At 33.1% G+C, this 10565-nt stretch overlaps 1 protein-coding gene across 2 annotated transcripts; it reads left to right on the top strand.

Annotated features, from left to right (window-relative positions):
- The first annotated feature begins 272 nt into the window (after nucleotides 1–272).
- Nucleotides 273–3013, top strand: LOC104241527 (ferredoxin, root R-B1). Of its 2 annotated transcripts, none has more exons than XM_009796470.2 (2): nucleotides 273–366; nucleotides 2381–3013. In XM_009796470.2, exon 2 carries the CDS (start codon nucleotides 2388–2390, stop codon nucleotides 2838–2840), a length of 453 nt encoding a protein of 150 aa, XP_009794772.1. In that variant the 5' UTR covers nucleotides 273–366; nucleotides 2381–2387; the 3' UTR covers nucleotides 2841–3013. The 2 variants fall into 2 exon arrangements, with proteins under 2 accessions (XP_009794772.1, XP_009794773.1); XM_009796471.2 differs by lacking the exon at nucleotides 273–366 and adding an exon at nucleotides 434–537.
- Nucleotides 3014–10565: the final 7552 nt, after the last annotated feature.

Here is a 10565-nt window from a genome sequence, read left to right on the forward strand (position 1 = left end):
AACATTTTTATTCAAATAAAATGTATATCCAACATAAATTTTAACTTTCAAAAATTATTTTTCAGCACAACTTTAATTTTTTTAAATTTTAAATTTCAACAAAATTTATGGCTAAACGCTAGAAAAACCAAAAACAACGAAAAAGGGTACAAAGGCAAAAAGGTCAATTCAAGTTTGGCAATGAAAAAGAGAAAGAGAAAGAGAAAGAGAAACACATGGGCGGTACGTATTTGATGCCAACTTTGCCAAATCACAAAAGCCCTTTACTTTTTCCTGTCTATAAATTATAATTAGGAGTCTCGAGTCTTGCTCCCTCGACAACTCCGCTTACTTTCAGATCAGCAGCCAACCCCACTTCTTCTATTGGTAAAAATTCTCACCTCACTCTCTTTACCCTTTTGAAAGATTCTTGGATTTTTGCTGTGAGAATCTACTTCTTTTTCCTTTTCCATGTGCATGTTGTTTTCTCCGATGTATTTTGACTTCACGAATTTGGTTTTGCCGTGTGTTTGAGATTTCTGGGGGATCATTCATCAGGTGAAATTCCTTTGGTATTTTATTAAAGGTTGAATCTTTAAACAAAGCTGGATTTTGGGTATTTGAAGCTTTTTGGAGTTCTTTTTTAAAAAATTGTTGGGCTTTTGTTTGAATTTACTTGTTTGATTCTTCATGTGCACGTTGGGCTATTTTCCCACGTGTTTAAGTTTTGGTAATTGGGGTTTTCCTGTTTTTGGGTATGGGTTGTTGAGATTTCTGTTTTTGATTCATCATTTGGTGAAATTCTGTGGTATCTGATTAAAGATTGAAATTCTGTGAAAGGTTGGATTTTGGGTTTTTTAAACTTTTTAGAATTCTTTGATTTTTTTTTTTTGTGAGCTTGATTCAAGGTCAAACAGCATAACTTGTAGCCGTATGAGATGCAGATGGAAAATGACTTTTGAACCTCTTTTTGTTGTTGTACTTGTCAATGTTTGTTGCTATGCATAATTATGTAAACATATTAATGAAAGAGATTGTTTTGTCTTTATTTCAATTCTCTGTTTTATATTCTCTCTTTTGGTGAAAACTAAGTTATGTGAATAGACTCTGGCTTGAATCACAAGTGTGGATTTTATCTAATGATATAACTCATTGGAAAAGCTTAGCTCTATACTTAGTATTACAGATTTGGTGCTTTTGAGTGTGTAATTTTCTTTAAAGCCTGAAATAGGACTAGTTAAATGAAAATGGACTTCTGACTGGTTTTTGAGATTCCCTCTTAATGAAATTTGATTTAGTGGATTGAGATAAAATGGCACCTTTTTTGTGTCGGATAGAGGAACACTATTCATGTAGAGGATAGCTTTCTGATACATAGGAATTTACTAATTGCATCAAGTCTAATTTTGAGAAGATGCAATTCTCTAAAACTTGATAATTCAGCCAGAAGTTGGGAACATCTAGAAGAAGAATTGCACAAGCCTTCTTTGAATTTCCTGAAATATATTGCATAGGAAAAGAAGAAAAAGCATATGCTTTAGTCTGATTAACCTCGCCGAAGTGTTTGAAAGGATATTAAGATGGTGACTAAGCAAGATGTTTATTTGTTCTTTTATGTGTAATGTGCATCTTATATCTTCGATCAGTAGTCATAGCCTTGGCAATGTACAGTGGATTAAGTTTAACACTTCCTTAGTATAGAATCATAAATTATTATGCTAGTAAATTTTATCTCCGCAACATGGAGCTTAGAGTGAAGAGCATGAAGCCACCCGCTTGCATCTTCTCATAATGCTCCAGATATTCAAAGCCTTGTCTTATAAGAAATGGACTAGCAGATATTCATTTCTTTTTCATCTACAACATGGCATGTATTGTCAAAATGTCAAATTAAAAGTTCTAACAAGTCCTCCTTTGCTGCTGTTCTGGCTTGAAAAGTTTTACATAGATGTGGATTAATACATAACTTTAAGTAGTAACAGTTATATACATTATTCGTTTAGATATGATTTTTTTCCCACCATATTTAAGAATAGAAATTTGATAAATCTTAGTCTATCGGAAACAACTTCTCTATCTTTACGAGGTAGAGGTAAGGTAAGGTCTGGGTACATACTACCCTCCCTAGACCCCCTCGTGGGATTACACTAGGTTTGTTATTGCTGTTGTTGTAAATTTGATATATATTAACACCTGAAACGGACATGTTCAAATTTGTCTGCGATAAGTAAACAAAAGCAATGAGTTTGATTAAGTTTACTTATTTCATTTGGCACTTCAAACTTATGCTTCCTATATATACTGTTACTCTATGGTCAGTATTGATGTATATTAGACATTCTTCATTATAGTCCCTCTCTATTACTTGTTTATTTCATGATTGCTTGTAAATTTTGATCAGGTAAATCATGTCGACAGTGAGACTTCCTTCCACCTGCATGTTCAAAGCTGCTCCTCAGACTCAGAAAAAGAGCACATTTGTTAAAATCCCATCTTCTCTGGGTTCTGTGCGGAGCATCTCGAAATCCTTTGGCTTGAAAGCTGACTCTGGTTTTAGAGCATCAGCAAACGTGTACAAGGTCAAGTTGGTTTGTCCAGATGGTACAGAACATGAGTTCGAAGCACCATCTGATACTTACATCCTCGATGCAGCTGAAGAAGCTGGAGTCGAACTCCCTTATTCGTGCAGGGCTGGTGCTTGCTCGACATGTGCTGGGAAGTTAGAGTCGGGTTCTGTTGATCAATCTGACGGATCGTTTCTAGACGACAACCAAATGAAGGAGGGTTATCTGCTTACGTGTGTTTCTTACCCAACCTCTGATTGTGTGATCCACACTCACAAGGAGGGTGATCTTTACTGAGTATCCTGATTTTAAGTTAAGCTGATGATCTTGGTCTAAGGTAAGGAAGCTATATAATGCTTTTGTCCTTGAGTTTCCGAACTAGGGTTAAATCAAGAACATCTTTTGTTTCATAAATGCTTATGTAATGCAGCCTTCTTCTAAGTGCCTATTGGTTCTATATTTGGCCTCAATTCCTTGATGTTTATGTTAACTGAAATTTTATGTTATGGTTTCTCTTTTTCAACTCCAAAATGCACTAACACTAACAGATCCAATTGTTTGAGAAGCTTATACTAGAATTGCTGGCGTGATTGAGAATTTAGAATCGACGAATTCAGAGCGCCTAGTAACTTCAGAATGCTCTTCATATAGTTTTTGAAATCCTAAAGTTTATGTTCCAAAGGAAAAGGTAATTATGTGTTTGATATCCTTACCCTAAGATGCACTAAAATTGATGCCTAAGAAGCCAAAAGAGAGACAAATTTTGCATGAGAGGGTATTCATAAGATATGTTCCATATGTTTTGCTCCTAACTTGCGGTTTGACTGTCTTAACGCTTCCTGCTGAAAGGTTCTCCATTCACGGGACTCGAACCCAAAAATTTTGGTTAAGAGTAGAAAGATCCCAATCATCTGCTCACTTACTGCCATCCGATCTATACTATAGTCAAGTTGTTCGCTTATCTTTGTGATCTACTTTTGTCATTCCTATGGGCCTACAATTTCCTATAGGTCCACTTTACACAACTGTGTTGGGTGTAGTAATATACTTTGGATCTTGATTATGGGCCACTACTTGATTAAGTTAGGGCCTGATGATGGTTGTATTGAGACTGGCCCATATTAAAATCAAAACTTTTCGCTTGCTTAATTCGGGCCTAATGTGTATCACCTCTTAATTTAGACAACGTTGTAAATCCTCATGCAAAATATATAGCTTATGAGTTTAACCCGTGGCGGAGCCAGAGATTTTATTAAGTGGATTCAACTCTTCTAAAAATAGGCTATATCAAGCTTCTGTTCCAAATCAAGGGAATTCAACCAAGGGCTGATCTATGTTGTAATGTGGGAGTGGCACGACACCCGCAAGCTTCATTAGAATTGTATATATATAGATAAGAAATAGTACAAATATTAAAAGTGCCACCCGCAATAACAAAAGTGGCCAAGGTGGTCAAGTTTTCCTTCCTAAATTTTTATTGTCGACACAATTCTCTTTTAATTTATTATTGACATATTTTGTTTGTTCAAGTATAATAAGGCTCTCTTGTTTATTTCCTAGCTCTATTTGTTAAAAGATGAACAATTCGAGTCAAAGCGCATAGTTGATCAAATAGATCAACTTGGCAGCCGGAACCTCCAAATCCTAGATCGGCCTCTGAATTCAACCCTTATATTAATTATACACTTAATTATTTTTTGCTTGTAGATTGTAATATACAATGTATAATAAGTACAACTCTTTTGAGCAAAGGGTATCATATGAATCCCCTTGCTTTCAATGTGGCTCCACCACTAAGTTTAATTTATACATACTGACAAATTGGAGAAAATTTTACACTATCAGCTCATCCAAAAGATATTTACAGCTAACCTTTCTTAAAAGTGGAATTCGTTTTCTTGAAACTAAGATAAATTATCTGCTACAACATGTAAAGATGACCTAGATAGTATAAGTTAAATTCATAGTCTATTACCTTAGAGTTAAGAAGTAAGTGACTTGGAGAAGGGGAGTCTTGGAGCAACTGTAAAGTTATATTCGTGTGACCTAGGGGTGTACATAGATCGGGTTGGTTCGGATTTTACAATTGCCAAACCAAACCAATTGTGTCGGATTATTAAATCTAAAGACCAAACCAAATCAATAAAACTCGTATTTTTCACTCTCGGTTTTTCTCGGGTTATTCGGGTTTTTTCGGATTTTTTTCCTGGTAAAATCTTCGTAGAACAAAACATATAAATTATGCTCAAAATATTTCTTTAGTCCTAGTAAAATACAACTATATAAGTATTTTCTAAGAAAATAATACAAAATATGAGATATGTCATGGCATTATCCTAAAATATTCAACAATAAAATTATGTAATATAAATATTGCTAATTAAAAAACTATAATAAAAATAAACATAATCTAAGAGTACTAAGTCATCCTAAAATAAGTAGACTAATAAAGAAGTATTAAATACATGACTAAACGCTAAAGAAAAAATAAAAATAGGTTATGCATTTTTATCTAAATTATTACAAAACAAAAAATAGATATTCAATACATTCACATTCGTAGTATTGAATTAAATGTCTTTTGTTGGCATTAGTATTGATTTGATTTTGGTTTGGGCTTTTGTTAGCACTATTTAATTTACTAATGTTAATGGCTAAAAAACTTATTGGAACTTTCAAAAGTTCTAAGTCCAACCTTAGCTTGAAATAATACCTCAAAAAATAAAATTATGAAACTTTTTAAGAAATATTTATAAATTACATCACAATAAGTATATTTATATATTAAACATATCTAAAATTTCTATATATGTAATGTCGGGTTAGTTTAGTTTCGGTTTGACTTTCTTTAGTTAAAACCAAACCAAACCAATTATGCTCAGTTTTTTTTCTAACACCAAACCAAATCAATCTAACTCATAGTCAGATTTTTTTTCTCGGTTTGACTCGGATTATCGGGTTGGTGCGGTTTGTCGGTTTCCTTTGTACACCCCTTGTGTGACCTATAGATCACGGGCTGGAGCCGTGGAATCAGCATAGATCAGGAAAACTGCCTACATCATACCCCTTGATTGCGACCCTTCTCCGGACCCTACGTGAATACATAATACTTCATGCATCAGGCAGCCCTAAATTTGATGGAATACATATATATATATATATATATATATATATATATATATATATATATATATATATATATATATATATGTGTGTGTGTGTGTGCGCGCGAGAGCAGAACTCAAATTTGTGCTACATAAAATGGTGATTTTATCTTAAACTCCTTGCCTTTTCAGAAAAGCTAAAAGTGTATACTATTAAGTAGGGGTGTACATAGGCCAGGTTGGTTCGGATTTTTCAACTACCAAACCAAACCAATTGTCTCGAATTTTTAAATTTATAAACCAAACCAACAAAAGTCGGATTTTTTAATCACGATTTTTCGATTTTCTTTGGTTCTTTGGGTTTTTCGGGGTTTTTTTCGACAAAATCTTCATAGCATAAAATTTATAATTTGTACTCTAATATTTCTTAAGTCCTAATAGGATAAAACTATATAAGATGTCATCCAATAAAATAATACACAATAATAGAAGATGAGACATGATTATACTAAAATGCTCAACAAATTGCATAAGATAAATATTGCTAATTAATAATCCTTAATAAAAATAAAGATAATCTAAAAGTACTAAATCATGTTAAAATAAGTACTAAGTATTAATTACATGACTAAATAATATTAAAAGTGAGTTATGCATTTTCACTATCTAAATCAATGCAAAACTAAAAAAAAAAATATCCAATACTATTGTCATTTTTAGTATTGAATTGATTTTTTTTGTTAGCATTAATATTAATTTGATTTTGCTTTGGGCTTTATTTGAGTTACTAACTTTTATAGACTATAAAACATATTTGACCATTCAAATGTTCTAAGTCCAAGCTTGAAATAATACATTAAAAGAGAGAACTATTAAAGAGTTTAAATTATATATTTGTAAATTACATTACAATAATTGTTTTTATGTATAAAATATTTTTAAAACTTGTATACATGTAATGTCGGGTTGGTTTGGTTTCGGTTTAATTTTTTTTGTTAAAACCAAACCAAATCAATTATGGTCGGGTTTTTTTCCCCAAACCAAACCAAACCATAGTCGAGTTTTTTTTCTCGATTTGACTCGGATTATTGGTTTGGTGCAGTTTGTCAGTTTTCTTTGTACACCCATATTTTAAGCATGGAAAACAAGAAGCAAACATGCTAGAGGCTCCCCAAGACTTTAAGATTGTATTATCAAAAACTTTTTGTTCAAAGGGACAACAACTTGAAAGAAATAAAGGAGAAATTGGAGCTAACTAGAATAGAATATAAGAATAAAGTTCAATCTAATCCTGGCCTACAATCCTAAAGTTTCAGATAGAAAGAGAAGCAATAATGAGACAAAGATTTCCATAATGACTAGAGGAAGAAAATACTTTTATACTTTGGTCTTTGAGAAAGGACCTTTTGTTTGGGAGAAATCTACTTAGTTAATTGTGTAAAAAAAATGGTTTTACTGTAATTTAGGACTATTTTGTAATATTAAATTCTGAGTTGTGGCATCTTTATGGGGCCACTTAAGAAGACCACACCTTATAAAAATTTCATAAAAAGGTTTAAAAGGTCTCTAGAAAAAGTGGAAATATATTGTATGATTATTAATATAGTTAGTGATTGGAAAGGAGAGGATTCTTGTTGTACAGGCTTCAAAGACAATGGAAAGAATATTTAATATTACTTGAAACTAAGTAACACATTTTTCTTTTATTTACGTGTATGATGCTTAAAGAGTGCATCTAATAAGTCCATTTGTTTTTTATGAAACAGATTTTGATGATTAAAATATATTACTATGTAAGAACTAACTCCCACATAATACGTATATCAAGTCAATGAATGTAAGATATATATTTATATACGAACCTTTAAAACTTAGCGATGATCAAATGATATGCTTTTGATCACTTTAGTTTATTGATTCTTAAGATTAATTATTTAATTAATTAAATATAAATATTCAATGCGGAGAAGTATTTAGAATGAGAACGGTTATTTAATGCTCACTTGCTTGCTTTGGAGATAAGAATTAATTAAAAAGTCAAATGATTACAAAGAATTATTAGTATGTCACTTAGCTTATGCTTGAAACCAAATGGCAAAACCAAAAGCATCATCTCTTAATTGACATTTATGGAGAATAATAATGGATTTGTTATTCAATTTCAATGGGTAAGGTTAAAAGGGAATCATATAAAGATCGAAACAAGTTACAGTGAATCACAAGCGGAATATAATTAGGGGTGTTATAAATATATTATATTATGGATGTTCATTTAGTACTCCGTTGTAAATAAGTTTCCCGAAGAAGCTTATTCATATGGGACTCTACCGTAAATATGTTTATCTATTTAGTACTCTATTGGAAATAAGCTTCCTGAAGAAGCTTATCACTTCGGTACCCGGTTATGGATAAACATTATTCCCGGTAGAAGATTATCCATATCGGGTATAATAAGCTTATCCACTCAGTACTCCGTTATGGATAAACATTGCTCTCAATAGAAGATTATCCATATCTGGTATAATAACAATTTACACAGCAACTTGCAGTAGCAGCTTACACAGCAGTTTGCAGTAGCAGCTTGCATGAGCAGCTTGCACAACATCTTCCTTTCTTCTATAAATAGAAGAGATTTCAATTCATTATATACATCTGTTTGAATTTGAATAATATATCAGTTTCTCTCTATACTTGTCTTTACTTTACAGTCTTTATTTTATAATACGTTATCAACACGAGACTCAGCAATCTCGAGCAAATATTTTGAAAGTACGTGAGGTAAGAACTTTCTTTTCCTAAATAATGTAAAATCTTTCTAAACTTGAATTTGTAGCCCTGGATATATCGGGCAAAAGCTACATGTCTTGAGTGCTTGATGCTGAAATTCATCTTGATGCGATGGGTCTGGCAGACACCATCAAAGACAAAAACCAGGCATCAAACCAAGACCGTGCCAAAGCAATGATATTCCTACGCCATCACCTTGATGAGGGCCTGAAAATGGAGTATCTTACTGTTAAAGATCCAGTCATACTGTGGAATAATTTGAAAGATAGATATGACCACCTGAAGATGGTCGTTCTTCCACATGCACGATATGATTGGACTCATCTAAGGCTACAAGATTTTAAATCTATCAGTAAGTATAATTCTGCTATGTTCAGAATTATTTCTCAATTGAAATTATGTGGTGATAATATTACTGATCATGATATGTTGGAGAAAACTATCACCATTTTTCATGCCTCGAATATGCTCCTGCAACAACAATATCGAGAGATGGGATTTAAAAAGTATTCTGAACTTATCTCACATCTTCTTATAGCCGAGCAACATAATGTGCTATTAATGAAAAATCATGAAAGCTGACCTACTGGTTCTTGTCCATTCCCTGAAGTGGATGAGACGAACTTCCACCAAGCTAAACGTGGAAGAGTCGTGGCCCCAGTCGTGGTCATGGCCGTGGTCGGGGAAGGAACCCCAATCATGGTAATAATAATGCACCAAAGAAGCCTCCTCACCACCAGCAGTGGAAAAGGAAGGAACAAAAGCATGAAGCGGTGCAAGCACCAAATGCAGAAAATGCATGCTATAGATGTGGAGGAAAAGGGCACTGGTCACGTACCTGTCGTACGCCAAAGCACCTGGTTGAGCTTTATCAAGCCTCCCTGAAAAAGCTAGAGAAAAATGCTGAAGCAAATTCTATTTCTGAAGATAATTTAGACTTCATGCATTTGGATGTAGCTGATTACTTTGCACTCCCAGAAGGAGAAACATATAAATATTTTAATTTTTGTTGTTTGTAAAAGATAGTATGTTTATATAATTGTTGTACATAAATAGAAGTTATGCTTTGATAAAGATGTTTACTATAATATATTTTATTTATGTCATTTTGAAGAATATGGATAATCCTCAAATTATGTTTGGATCAAAGACAAATCATGAAGATATTTGTGTTATTGATAGTGGAATAACTCATGCCATATTCAAGGATCAGAAATACTTTTCTTATTTGCATAAGGAAAAAACAAATGTTTCAACAATTTTTGGTAATATAAGTTTGATTGAAGGCTCCGGAAGAGCCATTATATTTCTGTCTAAGGGAACAAAACTTATTATATACAATGCATTGTTCTCCTCCAAGTCCCGAAGAAACTTGTTGAGTTTTATAAATATCCGCCGAAATGAGTATCATGTTGAGACAATAGATGAAATGAACAGGGAATATCTTTGTATTACAAAGAATATTTCTGGCCAGAAATGCATTGTAGAAAAGTTACCAACTTTATCTTCTGGCTTATACTATTCAAAAATTAGTACAATTGAAGCACACTCTATCGTAAACCAGAAGTTTACGGATTCAAATACTTTTGTGCTTTGGCATGGCCGTTTGGGCCATCCCGGATCAATAATGATGAGACGAATTACTGAAAATTCGAGTGGGCATCCATTAAAGAACTTGAAGATTCTTACAAATGACGAATTTTCTTGTGATGCTTGTTATCAAGGAAAAATGATCACTAGACCATCACCAATGAAGGTTGGTATTGAATCCCCTGCCTTTTTAGAGCGTATACATGGGGATATATGTGGACCTATTCACCCACCAAGTGGGTTGTTTAGATATTTTATGGTCCTAATAGATGCATCTTCAAGATGGTCTCATGTGTGCCTACTATCATCTCGCAACCTGGCGTTTGCAAAGCTATTAGCCCAAATAATTCGATTAAGGGCACAATTCCCAGATTATCCTATAAAGGCTATTCGCCTTGATAATGCTGGAGAATTCTCATCTCAAGCTTTTGATGATTATTGTCTATCAGTTGGGATAAAAGTTAAACATCATGTAGCTTATGTTCATACTCAAAATGGCCTTGCAGAGCCATTTATTAAACGCCTGCAATTGATAGCAAGA

The sequence above is a fragment of the Nicotiana sylvestris genome, chromosome 11 (genome assembly GCF_000393655.2).
Source record: "Nicotiana sylvestris chromosome 11, ASM39365v2, whole genome shotgun sequence".
Lineage (NCBI taxonomy): Eukaryota > Viridiplantae > Streptophyta > Magnoliopsida > Solanales > Solanaceae > Nicotiana > Nicotiana sylvestris.